At 38.1% G+C, this 16,777-nt stretch overlaps 2 protein-coding genes across 9 annotated transcripts in view; one reads left to right on the forward strand and one right to left on the reverse strand.

Moving 5' to 3' along the window:
- Window positions 1–7,955, forward strand: primpol (primase and polymerase (DNA-directed)). Of its 4 annotated transcripts, none has more exons than XM_044189149.1 (14): window positions 1–416; window positions 1,637–2,021; window positions 2,134–2,228; window positions 2,320–2,458; window positions 3,172–3,319; window positions 3,424–3,526; window positions 3,614–3,765; window positions 3,944–4,106; window positions 4,194–4,291; window positions 4,443–4,529; window positions 5,675–5,783; window positions 5,864–5,940; window positions 6,079–6,125; window positions 6,231–7,955. In XM_044189149.1, the coding sequence occupies exons 2-14, from the start codon at window positions 1,848–1,850 to the stop codon at window positions 6,459–6,461; spliced, it is 1,623 nt and encodes a 540-aa protein (XP_044045084.1). In that variant the 5' UTR covers window positions 1–416; window positions 1,637–1,847; the 3' UTR covers window positions 6,462–7,955. The 4 variants fall into 4 exon arrangements, with proteins under 4 accessions (XP_044045084.1, XP_044045085.1, XP_044045086.1 ...); XM_044189150.1 differs by having other exon boundaries at window positions 1,648–2,021; XM_044189151.1 differs by having other exon boundaries at window positions 1–370.
- The window catches only part of acsl1a (acyl-CoA synthetase long chain family member 1a), a 24,698-nt gene continuing 14,808 nt past the window's right edge, over window positions 6,888–16,777 (reverse strand). For 4 of the 5 annotated variants that reach the window (XM_044189143.1, XM_044189146.1, XM_044189142.1 and 1 more), the window contains exons 6-21: window positions 16,129–16,228; window positions 15,830–16,005; window positions 15,505–15,537; window positions 15,238–15,289; window positions 15,075–15,148; window positions 13,944–14,021; window positions 12,810–12,944; window positions 12,376–12,510; window positions 11,183–11,278; window positions 11,010–11,082; window positions 10,794–10,882; window positions 9,461–9,577; window positions 9,188–9,331; window positions 8,953–9,054; window positions 8,802–8,873; window positions 6,888–8,487 (exon numbers count right to left, since the gene is read on the reverse strand). In XM_044189143.1, the coding sequence (XP_044045078.1) occupies window positions 8,347–8,487; window positions 8,802–8,873; window positions 8,953–9,054; window positions 9,188–9,331; window positions 9,461–9,577; window positions 10,794–10,882; window positions 11,010–11,082; window positions 11,183–11,278; window positions 12,376–12,510; window positions 12,810–12,944; window positions 13,944–14,021; window positions 15,075–15,148; window positions 15,238–15,289; window positions 15,505–15,537; window positions 15,830–16,005; window positions 16,129–16,228 (1,617 nt within the window). In that variant the 3' untranslated portion in view covers window positions 6,888–8,346. Of the gene's footprint in view, window positions 8,488–8,801; window positions 8,874–8,952; window positions 9,055–9,187; window positions 9,332–9,460; window positions 9,578–10,793; window positions 10,883–11,009; window positions 11,083–11,182; window positions 11,279–12,375; window positions 12,511–12,809; window positions 12,945–13,943; window positions 14,022–14,081; window positions 14,160–15,074; window positions 15,149–15,237; window positions 15,290–15,504; window positions 15,538–15,829; window positions 16,006–16,128; window positions 16,229–16,777 lie in introns of all 5 variants that reach the window. The other variant, XM_044189144.1, reaches the window with a different exon arrangement.

Genomic DNA, 16,777 nt, shown 5'->3' on the forward strand with positions numbered 1-16,777 from the left:
CTTTTATTTTGAAAAATGTGTGTGTCAGCACCAAATGTCTTTGGTGCTGACACGGTGCCTGTAACTTTACTTTAAGAGTCTCCACTTTCTTTTATCATTAGGCTACACTGTGTTATATCTAATGAACAGTACAGGTTGGGATACAAACAGGCACAGTCCAAATGGTCCAAACCAGTATTGTTGTCTGCTTTGTATAACTCCGTTTTGTGACCGGAAACAGCGCTGTTTCCGGTTATAGACGCGCCAAAACGAAAACAAGAGGCTGACTAAAGTTTGTGTATACATAACGTATATTTCTGTTAGAACCAGTATTCGCTGAGTGAGAAATGACTGAGTGGACTATTGACGTGAACACAACGGTAACACAACGGTAACATAACTTACTGGACTGTTTCACCACTGAACCTTAGCTAATGGTGAGTTATGGCCAACTTACTCCTACAGACGCTGAATAAGCTAACGTTAAAGTTAAGCTAGCGATGTCAACGTTACGGTTGAGTTATCTGTACCCCATTAGCCATGACACTCAGGTGAAGCTCTGTTCATTAGGCTACACATCCGTAAGTTAGTTACAGTCCACAGTGGTGGAAGAAGTATTCATATCATTTACTTGAAAAGCCAATGTAATGGAAAGTAACTAAGCTCATTACTCAAGTACATTTTTAAGGTACAGTACTTGCACTTTACTTAGTTAACTAATAGTTTAATTTTATGCTTCTGTTTCTGCTTCACTGCATTGCAGTGGGAAATATTGTACTTTTACTCTACTTTCATTTTATTTTATAGTTACTAACTTAGTTACTCTGCAGATTAAAAAAAAACCTACAATGAAAATACAAAACATGTTAATGCATCATGGTATATAATATATAATAATATAACTGACAGGGACCTTTATAATGTTTGCTTTTAATTTTGATATATATTTTACATAGTTATATTTATGAATGCTGTATTATGTATTTTTACATTGTGGTATTAATACTTTTAAATAAGTAAAAGACTTGAAAAGCCTACTTCTTCCAGCACTGAGTAAAAATAGCAGTACTGCAATACAAATATACTCCACTACAGGTAAAAGTCCTGCATTCAAAACTGTACTTAGGTAAAAGTACAGAACTTTTAGCAACAAAATGTACTTTAGTATCAAAAGTAAAAGTACTCATTATTCAGTTTGGCTCCTTTCAGAATCTTTCCTTATATTATTGTATTATTACTACTGATGTAAACTGCATTTTAATGTTGTAGTGGGTCGAGGTGGAGTCAGTATATTTTATATACTTAAGAATATATCTATAAGAATCTATTATGCTTTATAATAATGTTTTACATAATATTTTAAATAGTAAACATACACTCAGTTGCCAGTTTATTAGGTACAACTAGTTAAATCTAACACAGTCTAATACAACAGTCCTGCAATAAATCCTACCTTCATGAAGGTTATAATGTTCAGTTTGTGTTAAAACAGTTTCAGAGAGGTGTTGACTCAACTGCATGGTCATTTTGTAGGATGTAGTTTTTGGTGCTGTTGAATTGTAGTGTGTTACTAACAGGTGTTTCTATTGTTTTGTCCACCCCGTTTATATCAATGAAGGTAGGCTAAATAACAGAAGCACCTCTTTGTATAATGCAGGTTTTCTCCAGTTGTAGGATAACAGGAGGACCAAAGTTCAAGCATCCACTCTGCTGAAGTGTCCTTGGGCAAGTCAGTGAATTTCTACCAGCTGCAGGGTGCTGCACTGTAGCTGACCTCTGACCTTGATTTGGAGGTGGACAAATGAAGAACAAGTTGCCCTGGGGGTACAATAAAGGGTTGCATATAAGTGGTTCATAAGGGCTTGAGGATGAGGAAGTGGGAAGACCGACTGAAGAATGTTGAGCAGCTTGCTCAGTCGTTCCAGGTGAATCCTCTTGCCTCACGCTACAAACCTCGGCTGTGGCCATACCAGCCTTCCTCCACCTGGAAGCTCTTCCCTCGTCAAATTATGGCGATCAGCTTCGCTCAGAGCTGCAAAGAGGTAACACAAGACTTGGCGCTTGACGCTGGACTATCTCATCAGTCTGTACCTTAGATTTTACATCCTGTGTGTAAAGAAAAACATGCTGACAGTTGTGCCTTGCATTACCTAGGCTGTACATGTTTTTGCACTTGAGAAAGAAAAGACACCCCTGGGTCAAAGGATCTACCTGGTTACCAGTTACAGTGAGCTGTGGCATTACTACAGGTAAATTACAAAATGACAGCATCTTCTTTGTGTCTGGAAAATATGTGATGTTGTGCATTGATGGTGATTTGTCCCTTGATTGTTTTTTCAGGACTTACACACAGTCCTTGATGCACTGCTATGAGGTGATACCAGAGGGCGCTGTTTGTAAGCTTTACTTTGACTTGGAGTTCCACAAGCCATCAAACAAAGGAGCTGATGGGAAAACTATGGTGTCTTCACTCATCCAGGTAGGGTACTTTTTACATCTTCATTGACAATGTATCGTCCTACATTCTGTTCAAACGTATTTTTATCAAGCAGCTTGCTTCACATACAGATAACAATGATTGTTCAGTTTTAACATTTATAAAGCCAAATTATGTCTTATAAAAGTATCCACTTGACATTTAATCAGTAAGTAAAAATATAGGGGCAGTAATAACAAAAAAATAAACACAAGGGGAAAAAAATCCCTCCCGTTCTGTATTTTTCTTCACTCATATTCTTCTAATTTCAAGCTGCAAGGTACTGCTGCTATTACGGGTTGACAGATTCTATCAGATTGAGAGAGTCATATTGAATCTTCTCTAAATTTATGGTATTAATTAAGTCTTCCAGCCACATTTTAATGGTTGGGACTGTAGTTTTCATCCAATATGTGAGTATATATATTTTTGCTTAAATGGGGGAATAAAAGCGTTTCTGAGGGGAAATAAGGTTCACTGTTGATTCAGATCAGACAAGGATGATTAGTTGTATTAGACATTATTACTTTAAAGACAATGTCAAAAATGATAAACTGTGAAAAAGTGATGGCTTAAAGTTGCTTCTGGAGACTGGAATCTGTCACATATGGGAGAAACATCTGGATAGAATATGTGTAGTTTGTCTTGTTACTTTCTTACCTCAATGATGTAGGATATACAGTACATTTACCTGTCTGTGTTTTGTGTGTTGACAGTATGTTTGTGACAAGCTAATGGAAGTTTATGGGATTGAATGCTCCGCAAACAATGTCCTCAATCTTGACTCCAGCACAGAAGAGAAGTTCAGTCGACATCTCATTTTCAATCTCCAAAATGCAGCTTTCAAAGACAACATACATGTGGGTATGTTCTGTGTTGCATGGAGGGAACAAAAACAGATTTTTATATTCATATGTAACTTCAGTTTATATATTCTGTCTATTTTATTTTTGTTTGTTTTTTTCTAGGTAGGTTTATTCATGCAATTCTTCAACCAGTCCTGAGCACACCCAAAAGTGGAAGTTACCTGAATGTTGGGATGAATTCAGTGGCAGAAAACCATGAAACATGGTTTGTTTTTCAGACCTGTGAAAATAAATATTTTAATTTCTCTGCTATCATCACTTTGTGTAATTTTTCTCAATAATGCACTGACAGCAGAACACATGCGGTTTCTGAGGGTAAGCCAGCAAAGCCCGGTGAGATGGCTGAGAGTCCACAGACCAAGAGGCGCAAGCAGGAAGAGAGCGACCTCAGGTTCCTCCAGGTGAAAAACAAGGATGGCCAAGACTGTCTTTTTGTTGATCTTGGTAAGAGAACACAAGCTTTTGTTTGGCCTTTTTTTACCCTTATATCAGACATATGGACTTACTTGTGTTAAATGCTTCTCTTGATATATTTAGTATCTCTTGTGTGTATAATTTGTTTGTAAACCTTGCCAGTATGTACCTATGGATATATAATTATGGTTATAATTTACAAAAACAGGTGTTTACACGAAGAACAGAAATTTCCGCCTTTACAAGTCATCAAAAGTGGGAAAGAACACTGCATTCACGGTGGCAGAACACAACAAGTTTATTGCCAAACCTGAGAAGGGAATTTCTGAGGAGGAAAGTGTGTTCTTGGCTTCCTTAATCTGTAATGTGAGGTACATTGAACCCCTTTTAACTCAATGTGCTGAAAATATTGCTGTCATCAAGCCACAACATTAGAGCTTATTTCTGTATATCATTAGTTTCACAGGTCAAAGAATTCTTACGTGGGACATCCCAGAAACAAAGGAATCCAAAACCTCGAGGCCTCTTGGCCACCAGGTATCGGCCACAAATCCAGGTAACACTGAACTAACAACAGAGGCTTCTCACTATATTGTGCATACATAAATTGTGCATTATATAATCAGCATAGCAATATTTTACCTTGATATTTTTCAACACAAATAGTTTAAATTTATGTAACTTTCTTCCCCATTCATCACTGGCAGACTCGCTTACTGGCTGCCTGTCATCCCCTCATCAAGAAGTGGACAACTTTGTATTAACTGTGGTTAAAAAGGATGGCATACATGGAAGTAAGTGTTTGGGCTGATACAGGATATACTTTTGCAAAAGATATGTCACTTTCAAAACATTTGCATGTGCAGTTTGGGACCTACGGCTGCAACTTATCATCATTTTCATTATTGTTCGGCATTTTTGGTGGACAAAACAACTTAAATGATCAATTATTAAATATAATTTTTATCAACTAATTGATTAATAGACGACAAACAATTCTTTGCAGAAACATACAACTGCTAAAAATACTGTATATAGTGTGTTTGTAGAGCTGGTAAATATATCCATACAATACTGATATCAGGATGTGAGACTAGATATCATCTCAGATTTTGCCTGTCTGTGACGACATCTAGTCACAATCGTGATACAGGTTGAACTTGTGTTTTCTTTAAAATTAAAGGTGGGGAATGCAATTCTAAACCAATACACGTCTTTAGTCAAATTCAGCGAATATCTCCTCACGGTCCGCTAACTGTCCGTTCTGTGTGTGCGCTGAAAAAAACTCTGCTGCTGTTGTTGTGATGTTTGCTATAGTAGCAGGAGAGTTGTGCGTATCGCTGTCTGGAGCTGGTTTGCTGGCTCTGTGAAACGTCTTGTCCTCTCTGGCTTCGCAGCAGCAACTGTAGGGACAGTTTGCTAACCCACAGCCTAGCTAACGTTAGTTACATTACTTGCTGTGTCGTTGTTTGGTCTATATCATGGTATTTGTCATGGTATTGGATTTCTCCAGAATCGCATACCCCACCTTTTAAATGACATAAATTTCAGAGCCAGTGTTATTGTTGTAGTTGACTAAAATGAACAATGGATGCTCCTACTTGTCTGATTATCATATACACATCACAGATTTTCTTCCTCAAAAATTTGCTTATGTGCAAATCAGCACATAATACACACACAGTTGCGAGTTTATTAGGTACACCTAGCTAAAACTAATGCAGTCTAATGCAACAGACCTGCAATAAACTTTTGTTCTATATTGCACAGTACCTTGTGATAGCATACAGTATGTTGCTATGAACATTTGGTGAGTTATTAAGTTTGTGTGTGTGTGTGTGTTCAAACCATCCATTGTCAGTGTACTATACAAAGACTGACTGTAACAGTGTATATCAGTAATATCAGGACTGTCTTTCTGTTATGTTTACTTCAACAGGCATCAGACGATGGAACTACTTTGCTGCTGAACAACTGCTTGTTTACGACATCGCAAAATGCCGCTGGTGTGAAAATGTGGAAAGGTTTCATAAAAGCAACAACATCATGTACGTATGTTTCATATTTTGTAAACAGTCTTTAAGTGTGCTCCACCTTTCTGATTTGGTCTCATCCTCCTCCTCTGCAGGATTGTTGTGGATCTCAAAGAGGAAGTGTGGTACCAGAAGTGTCACGATCCCGAATGCAAGAACTTCAGGTCCTCAAGTATGTTATGACCCTGAGCTGCCATACTGACTTTTTATATTTAAAACAACTCAAGGACACATGAGCTGTCTGAGGGGAAATAAAGTGCACAATGGTAGTATTACAACCTCTCTGAGATAAACATTTCTAATGTTACAGGTTACCCACTGCCACGGGAGATCTGTGTCAGCTACATCATGACACTGGTTTGCTTGCTTTACTTTAACTAACATCTTCTTTTAAAGCTCAAATACATGGTGTTCTTCACAACATGCAGCAGCGTATGGTAATGTCTTCTGTTCACTACACAGGATGAGGAAGACCAGGCTTACTTAATGGATGATGCTGGCAACATTGAACCCAGCCAGGCACCAAACCAGGCCCCACAGAGTGTGTGTGCAGAGGAGGAATCTGCTGATGTGTGGGGAGACGGACAAGATGACCAGGACTATTTAGAGAGCCTGGACGACTTTGAACAAAACAGCGGGGATATCTCTGATCAGCTTCTGCTCAAATGTATGGCAGATTTTGATTCCCAGTAGAGGGTGAGATTTATGTTATTTTGCACTGGCTGTACAGCATCAAAGATGCAGATGTAAGTGTTTATTAATGTATTTGTCAACAACTGTAACTTCTCCTGTGGGCACCCATATGTGGAGACTGATATTTAAACAGATAATGAATGATAATATAGTGAAACACTGTTGTTGTTTTCAAAGAAGAAGCTGTAATTGTTGACAAATACTGTATATTAATAAACACTTAAAAATGTCCTCATAGCTGCTTAAAATTGATAAATATGGAGACTCAAAGTGTTGCCTGTATAAATTTATTAATGGACTTTGACTAAATTACAACAAAACAAAACTAGGTTTCTTGCTACCAAAACATTTAGAAATCACAGATGCCCTTTTAGGGATCCAATAAAATTGGTTTCCCATTATTATAAAAGACAAAAACTAAATACCTCAGTTTTGGAAGAAAGTATTTATTTGGTACAGTTGACAAATAAATATACTGTACAACTCCAGCACAAAACTGCACATTTGCCCTTTTCATATCATATGAGTCTTAAAAACAACAATATGGCTTGCACTGTCAAGGAGGCCTCGACATGATTAGAGTTGTGTAATGACCATAATTTAATCAAAAAATCGGAGTTCACAACAAAACTTTTTGTCAAACAGCTGAAATGCTGCTCCGTTTCACACAAGACTCATGGTTTCATGGACCATCAGTGAAAAGTTAATGTGAAATGCTGATAAGGACATGGAATTACTTTTGAAAAACCGGCATATTTAAATGAACCATGATACCAGTGATCCAAATATATACTCTAAAGACTTGTGTATTATACAAATGACAGTACATAGCTTTATCCTGCAAACTGTGGCACTGAAATTTGAAAATCTGAAAAGGAGAAAATGCACGGACAGTATAATAACATTCAGTATTTTCCATGCAGTGTTAAAAGAAAACAAAAACAACCAAAAAGGCACAAACAGTCTGTCAAGCAACAAGATTCCCAATAGGCTATCAATTAAATTGTGCACTAAAACCGGTTTATCAGTCCTTTAGCATACCGCATTGAGAAACATGGGAATGCAGGAAATTATAACTACAGAGCATCAGGCACGATACTCTGCATACAAATAGACTTTTTATCAGATACACTATTTACAGGTGTAATGGTTACATTAAATATCACTTAAATAGATAACCAAGTCATTAAATAGTCTGGTATATGGTGAGCGCCCCAGTAGTAGTACCTGGTAGAGCACTTACCATCAAGGCAAAGTCCTTACCACAGCGGTTGGATTTCAACCTGGGGCCCTTTGTTACATGTCATCCTTTCTCTCTTTCTCCCGCCTTTCCTGTCTTTCGCTGCAGCTATCCAATAAAAGGCAAAAATGCTCAAAAAAATAATGTTAAAAAAATAAATTTGTCTGGTATATAAATATTTGTCACTGTTGTGAAAGCATGTTTATAGGATGTTTTTTCTGTGGTTCCCAAGAATAAAAAAACTAGCGGAAATGTTTTCAGGGGCTGGACCTTTCTGACTATGACTTAGTCAGACTTAATAGCAGTTAAGGCATAAGCAAGTCACATTTCCCCTTTATTTTTTTTAACCCTTACTGTTGAATCAATTATACCAGTAACACGATAACATGTTCCTGGATTTTCTGAAGTAATTAATGTAACTAGTGAAAGTAGGGTAAATTTAGTGGTACAATTAGTAGATGAAGTGGGGACAATACATACGCCCAACTGATTTTCATTATCCAGTTTGTTTGAAAGCAATTCCCAAGATTGCGAAGATTGTCACTGGTAGATAAATTGAGGCAAATCTCCCTCAATAAACTATTTGGTTCTGGCTGTGTGCTCTAAATGATTGTCACATTCCCTACACTACTCCTCGATCCCAGTTTACATCTTAATTCTGGCATAGAGTTCATCAATTTGCTCTCTGAAGCGGCTCCGAAGCTCAGCCCTCTTGGCCTTCAGGGTGGGTGTCAGTAGGCCATTCTGGACAGAAAACATCTCAGGATGTAATGTAATATCTCTCACCTGCAGAGGAAAAAAAGAAGAATGAATATCAAAGAATGAAAAGAAATATTTGAAGTCGGGCTGCAACTAACAATAGTTTAATCTGCTAATTATTTTCTTGATTAGTCATTTGGTTTATAACGTGTCCAAAAAAAAGTGAAAAATGCGTATCACAATTTTCTAAAGCCCAAGGTGATATTTTTAAACAACAAATCGTTCATCAAAGTAGCCGGCGATTTATTCAGTTATCAATAATTTAATTTAATCAAATACGTTTTTCAGAATGAAAAATGCAGAACTTTAAGGATAAACAGGTCAAACATGGCAACAATCACCTGCTCAAAAGACTTGAGTCCTGCTTCTTTGCCCAACCTCAGGATGTCCTCCAGAATGGCATTCTTCACATTCTAAAAACAGTCAGAAAAATGTTACCATGCATAGCACGAAGGGCTGTGTGTTTGGGCTGCCGATCATAATAAATCTCACCGTGTTATTGCACAATTCAGAGTAGGATCCTTCAATCCCTTTTTTCTTGATCCAAATAGGTAAAAAGTCTGGATCAGGTACCACTATCCCCACCAGGCATGCCTAAAAAATACAACACAGATAACAAGAACATCAGTGCCACACAAATCGTACCAAGCTAGAAACTGTGCTGTGCATTATGAAAAGAATATCTGATATTTAGCGCTACACCAGTTTAATTACATTAATTACTTACCTGTAAGCTTTCGCCATGAACAAATATCTGGGCCACTGGATCACTGAGATTATAGACGGTTTCTATTTTCTCTGGGGCGATGTATTCTCCTTGTGCGAGCTTGAAAATGTGCTTCTTTCTGTCAGTGATTTTCAGAGTGCCATTCTGCAACAAACCAGGAGAGAAACACAACTTGAAATTAAGGTTGCAACTGATGTTGTGGCACTAGACTTAATACATCTACCCACAACAATAATCAAAGATCAATAGTGCTCTTCAGCCTGTTCTGCGTACAGGAAGCCATTTCCCAATGTCTCCTGTGTGCAGCCATCCATCCTTGTCGATTGCCTCTGCTGTTTTTTCAGGATCTTTCAGGTATCCCTGGAATACATTTGGTCCTTTGACACACACCTAGAGGGAGAGATAACAACAAAAATCACATTTCCAGAAATTGTAACTTTCTGGCATACAGACCTTCTCACATGCAATGTATCACATTTTTATCCATGCTAGTGGCATGGCTTTAGGGATGGCAATGTCAGACGGTCGGTAACTCCACCACTTTACTCCAGACTGAAATATCTCAACAACTATTGGATGGATTTCCATGACATTTTCTACAGACATGCGGGGTCCTCAGGGAATGAATCCTACTGACTTTGGTTATCCTCTAACTTTTCCTCCAGCGCCACCAGTAGGTCACAGTTTTCACTTATCCTGTGAAATATCTCAACATCTACTAGATGGATTGGCATTAAATTCAGTACAGACATTCATTGTCCTCGATGATATATCCTAAGGACTCCCTGACTTTTCCTCTAGCGCCACCATGAGGTTGACATTTGTGGTTTTTAGTTAAATGTCTTAACAGCTGTCGGAGTGATTGAACTCTGGTACAGACATTCATTGTCCCCCTCAGGATAAATTGTAATCACTTTGGTGATCCCCTGACTTTTCATGTGGCGCCACCATCAGTTTAAAAATGTATATTTGTCCAATACTTTTGATTATGACCAAATACCCGCAAACCTAAAGATATTCCCATTAGCCTCAGCTCTACTTTGTGTTTAGTGCCAGTTAGCAAAAGTGAGCATGCTTACATGCAAAACTAAGATGTTGAACATGGTAAACATTATACCTGCTGGACATCAGTATTTTAGCATTGTCATTGTGAGCATGTCAGCATGTCAACGTTAGCATTTAGCTCAAAACACTGCTGTGCTAAGTACAGCCGCTAGCATGGCTGTAGACTCTTATTCACTAACTTACTCAAAAATTAACTCTTTCATGTGTTACTTGTGTTTATCATGATTTCATTTGCATTCTTTATTTTCCTCTGCAGTCAAGTGTGTTTTCCAACTCTCACTACACTGTAATAAGGGATTTATCGTACAGTTTTTTCCCAATTTCTTTTGGTTCTTTTCATTAATTCTGCCTAACATGCAGCTACTCTTCAGAGATAGAAAATGCAGACATGAAGCTGTTATAGCATAAGCTTCACTGAATACTGACATTATCCTTTAAGTATGTGTTAAGTATTTCTACAAAATACCTGAATACAAAGTAAATAAATACATTTTCCCACACACTGTCTGTATTTGATAGTTACTGAAGCAGCACTCCTCACCTCTCCCTCTCCATTGGCTGCCAGGTAGTTCATTTCTACCACATCCACCAGTTTGATAGCATTGCAGGGCAGAGGAGGCCCGACGTGACCTGGAGACGCAAAACTGTCATAGCTCAGTTTCATGGTTGAAAAAAAATAATTGTGTAAGTTTTACACATAGGCCGTAATACATGAGAATAGACAAGAGCACCAATTAGTGGACATTCTATCTATTACCTGCTGTCCAGTCCCCGGGAAGTGACATGGTGCACCCAGCTGTACATTCAGTCTGCCCGTAGCCCTCATAAAACTGTAGAGTGCAGGGCGTGTTTTTAGTGACATTCATGAAAACAAAACCATCACAGTTATTGATAAAAATTGCCAAACAATGAGGTGGGCATGTGGCTCACCTGACAGCCCAGTGCAGCTCGTAGGAATGTCAGGATGGTTGGAGACACCGGTGCTGCTCCTGTAATCATGAGTCTGACACGACCGCCCAGGCTCGCCTGCAAGGTGTAAAACAAATGGGAGGACTCGAAAGGTTAAACGGAAACATGGTTCATTATACATGTTAAAACCCACTGGAGATTAAATTATTAAAATGTGATTGGTTATCTGATCTTTAAAAAACAGAAGAAGAAAGAATCGAATATTGGCCCTGTGTGAAAAAGTGATTGCCCCACCTGTTAAAACATAACTGGTTTATCACACCTGAGTTCAATTTCTCTAGCCACACCCTGGCCTGATTACTGCCACACCTGTTCTCAATCAAGAAATCTACTTGATTGAAATAGGACCTGCCTGACAAAGTGAAAGAACATCATACCAACAGTAAAATATGGTGGTGGTAGTGTGATGGTCTGGGGCTGTTTTGCTGCTTCAGGACCTGGAAGACTTGCTATGATAAATGGAACAAAAACTCCTGAAGGAGAATGTCCGGCCATCTAATCGTGACCTCAAGCTGAAGCAAACTCGGGTTCTGCAGCAGGACAATGATCCAAAACACACTAGCAAGTCCACCTCTGAATGGCTGACGAAGAACAAAATGAAGACTTTGGAGTGGCCTAGTCAAAGTCCTGACCTGAATCCTATTGAGATGCTGTGGCATGACCTTTAAAAAGGCAGTTCATGCTTGAAAACCCTCCAGTGTAGCTGAATTACAACAATTCTGCAAAGATGAGTGGGCCAAAATTCCTCCACAGCGCTGTAAAAGACTCATTGCAAGATATCGCAACTGCTTGATTGCAGTTGTTGCTGCTATAGGTGGCCCAACCAGTTATTAGGTTTAGGGGGCAATCACTTTTTCACACAGGACCATGTAGTTTTGGATTTTGTTTTCCCTTAATTATAACAACCTTCATATAAAAACTGCATTTTGTATTTACTTGTTATCTTTGACTAATATTTAAATTTGTTTGATCATCTGAAACATAAGTGTGACAAAGATACAAAAAAATAAGAAATCAGGAAGGGTCAAACACTTTCACACCACTGTATAAAAATAGGTATTTATCATTCTGTCTATTGTACCTGCTAACAAAGAGCCAAGACTTGAGAGTTGAACAAAAACATAAGAGGCTTTTACGGAGCATGCCATGTTTACCTGTACTTTTTTGAAGATGAATTTGTCCCACATGCTGTCCGTTCGGACAACACCACTTTTAAGCTCTGCTTCCTTCCTACTGAAAGCCAAATCGAGCAGCCATCTCTTTAGTGGTGTGTTGGCTTGACTAAATACCTGTGGAGAATTGAGGCAACCTTTTATTTAAGAGCCTCCAGCACTAGTCTACCACAGAGAATCACCACATTTTATATTAAACATTAAACAAGGCAGCAGGCCAGAGAAATTGAACCTGTGGTCAGAAGAATAAGTAAATTGAGTAAAAAAAAATAAAGTTCAAAATAAATTATAGTCAGAAGAAAGTTCCTGAAAAAAAGCAACAAGAACATAGTGAATCAGCTGGCTTTTCTCTTAACTATGACTTTTGTAGACTGTAACATTAGATAAACTACATGAACTTGTATACTTTGTCTGACCTTATCAAACATGCGGTTGAGAAGACGTGGGACCACAGGGAAGATTGTTGGCTGCAGCGTTTTCAAATCATCCATCAAAAGTCGAATGTCCCCTTGGAAATAGCCGATTCGAGCCCCATGGATGAGGATGACACTCTGGAGAAAAGAGAGCTGCTTGTTCCTACTTGTTGAAGTCAGTGTGATATTTTATCCACAATGGGGCAGTGTTTGACTATTCAAATTTCACTACTGTCCAGTGTTTGTTATTTAAACACACTGCTGTATTTCCCAGATTCAGAAGCTGCTATTTAAAAGTCACCTTGGACATTTATGAATCACAAATTCATCAAAACTGCTAAGAAGGACATGAAGTTGACCAACACATGAATGGCATTTTGGTTTCACTTCATAACACCACACAGTTTCTCGCTTTCTTTAAAAGCTGCAGAGGGTTGGGTATGCGTTGAAATTTTTTGGTACCTGTGCTGAGACCACAACAATACTATTTTTGATGCCTCTGAGTTGTTCTTTTCTATAAAAGCGTTTTTAAAAATTAAGAAAAAGCCAAGCTTCTCAAAAGCATCAGTATTTAATTTTTTCTTAACAAAAAGCAGCTGTACAAGACCACGCTGATATAAATTACTGTCAAAAATGAACAAAGTCATGACATAAATATGGAAATATCTGCTCAAAGAAGTAAACGATATTATGAATCTGGCCAATCATTTAATACCAACTTTTAGTAGTTTTAGATACTCAGTGCGGTGCTACGGACACACTTCGGTCGGTACTCAAAAAGTATTCGATACCCAGCCCTAAGGCTGAAAAGGTTAAGTTCGAAGGAAATCATGAAAACATGCCACTAAGCCTAAATATTGTCATTAAAAGCATTAGCAGAGCACTGGTGCTATCAATATTCCCAAACCTCTGACATGATTTTTTTTATAATTTACAAACAAAACCTACTTATAATAAAGTTGCTTTCAAAAACAACATGAAAACTCCTTACAAGATTAAATTTAAAAAAGGACCACAGACTCAAAACTATAATTTTAATAATTCACAATAATTCTGACAGTAGTCCTATGGCTCTTTAAACTCAGCTTATAACAGCATTATACAATACATCTAAATGTAAACAAGTCCAACACATACCTGTACAACCCTCTCAAACATGTGAGCTAGGGGGAGATAGGATACATGAATGTCATGATGGTCCAGCATGCAGTGTACCTGTGGAGGACACAAAACAAAACACATGCATGTATGCAGATCAAACATGAGGTACTGTACCTCCACCACCCTCTCAAACATGTGGGCCAAAGGGAGGAAGGAGATGAGCACATCTTTATTGTTGGGCTTCAGTGTGCTCTGGATGACAACATACACAGGGGAGGAAGAGGAGGAGGGAAAAACGGAAACAGGAGGAAGACAGAAGAACAGAGGCAAGAAGGACAGGAAAATATAAAGGGGTCAAAGAGGGTCAATTTGAGTCAGGGATTTTAGAAGTTAATGAACTGCGCGATGCTTACATTTTATTTGATCCAAATCGCATGAATACAAGGGCGTAGGTTTGGTTTCAGAAGTTGGGGTGGCACTATTCAGTCAGAGGTGTAAAAAAGAGGGGGGATGCTATTTCCTGCATTTTTATACATTTAACATAAAAATTGTGATCACATTGTTTCTTGTGCTTTCTGTAATAATGGCAGTATAACATAAATATAAATGTGCTATGTAAATTGCTGCATTATTAATGCACTAATCCTACTCAAAATCACACTTTAGTTTCTTTTTAGGAGAATATTAACTGTAAACAAAAACAAATTAACTTTTTTTTGTCAGATTTTTTAGTTAGATTTAGTTAGATAACACCATGCAGAGGTGGGTTTTTGCCGAGGATAAAAATGTTTTGCAGACACAAACTAAATGCCTCCAACAACCTCCAACAAGACGATAGGGGAGCTTATTTGTTACCTGAAAGGCAAAGTCCAGGGCAAATCTGCGAATCACTTGCTGATGCTTGTAAAGCTTATTGCTGTGAGCACATGCTGCACAGTAATAATTAAAAGGTGAATAATGAGTGTATGAACATTTTTATCATCACTCTCGTATGGATTTTAGCAACTGGACAGTCAGAGGACACTGTTTAGAGAGATTTTAGTGAGTAAATCAAAGAAGAAGCATCCACCTTAAAAACAAGGGGACCAGAATCAAACATACATTATTAGACAATATCATTTATCTTAAGATTCAATACTTTAATCTTCCAAGCTGTTTGTTTTTTACCTCTGTTATTTTAATGAAAGCTGCAGTGTTGGAGATTACATTTCCATGAGTAAGCATTGCACCTTTTGGGTCTCCTGAAAGGAAAATGATGATCATGATTATACATGAGGTAAAAAAACAAAGATTTCCAAAAGGTTAAAGTTGTAACAAGATCTGTAATTACCTGTGGTTCCAGATGTAAAGCAGATAAGTGCAAGGTCTTCCGGTTGAGGGGGCTGTAATCAGATCACAGATCTACACTAATGCATATGAAGCCGCAATTGCTAAATGTGCAAGATGCTACATCTTAGTGCAGTGCAAAACCTAATTTTCCTCTCACACAGTCCTGCTGATTACAAGTGGATTATCTAAATTGTAGTAATCTAGTAAGAATTAAGAGCTTTTTGACATGTGATCAATAGCACACATGAGGTGTGCTGTTCCTACTCACCATTGGTTTCTGGTGGTTGGCTTCACCCAAGGCCTGGGAAAAAAATGCAAAACGTACAGTGAAATAGCATGTCTGCAGGAAGTGTTGATAATCCTGCTTTAAATTTACAGCACCTCTGGGCCTAATTTCCATTTAGTTCTAACCAGAACATGACTGATTAACAGTGTGATTCAAACAAGCAAATTTTCATGAACATTTGCTGATGGTTGAAAATATGCCCAGTAGATACGTGTTGTAATATTGTATAGAATAGATTAAATGTAGTAGGATTGAGAAACCTTTTTGAACACCTGACATCGACAAAAGATTAGGTTGTTATTCTCACCTCAAACTCCTTCAAACTCAGAATCTCAATGCCATACTCCTGTCCACGGGTCACCAGGTCGCTGTCAAACGCCTCTATGAGCACAATCGTCTTCACTGTTCGTCCTTTTCCACTGACACAGTCCAGAATCATCCCAGCCTTTTCGGGTACATCACAGATCACAGTTGAGATGGCAGCTGAAAAACAGACAGCACCAAATTAACCACTTAGTTCTTATCTGAATCCTTTACATAGAGCACTGTGATAGCTCTGCCTGCAGGTGGTGTGTGGTTAGTGTTTGATGGTGCCCAATTGCGTACCTTTGTCTATAACGTAGCCGATGGCCTCTGTGCCGAGAGTGTCATACAATGGGACTGCCACCATGGAGTACGTGTAACAGGCCAGCTCTGAAATGGTCCACTGAGAGACAAAAAAAAAAACCCACGGAAAACAGATCAACATTATACTATGTGAAAGAAATGAATATGTAGTCAGTGACTACATAACACCCACCAAAATCAAAGGGCTCTGTGAGTTGAGTTTAGTCATAAAACAGTCTGCTTTTTACACTTTTATACTGATCATTATTATTTTACTTCTAATAAAAATTCTGATAATATGGCTATAGCAGGAATTAATACCACCTTGATTGGTAAAAACATTTTTAGACTTTGACATTATTTTTTTCAAAGTGCTGGGAATGCCTCTATTACAGTTTGACAAAAAACACTCAAGGTCCACTTACTAACTTTTTCTTGAGGTTTAAACCACATCTCATGGTCTTCCTCAGCAGATGGAGTTTGCTCAATTCTGATAAAAACTCAGGAAAAAGCTAGTGCGTGGAGCTTGAGTTAAGATTTATTATCAATTGTAATAGTAGACAAAAATATTTTATGTATATAGGCCTACAGCTGGAAGAACGATCGTCCCTATCACTCGCTCCTTTCACTGTTACTGTCCTGCCACCGG

This window comes from Siniperca chuatsi, linkage group LG3 (genome assembly GCF_020085105.1).
Source record: "Siniperca chuatsi isolate FFG_IHB_CAS linkage group LG3, ASM2008510v1, whole genome shotgun sequence".
Lineage (NCBI taxonomy): Eukaryota > Metazoa > Chordata > Actinopteri > Centrarchiformes > Sinipercidae > Siniperca > Siniperca chuatsi.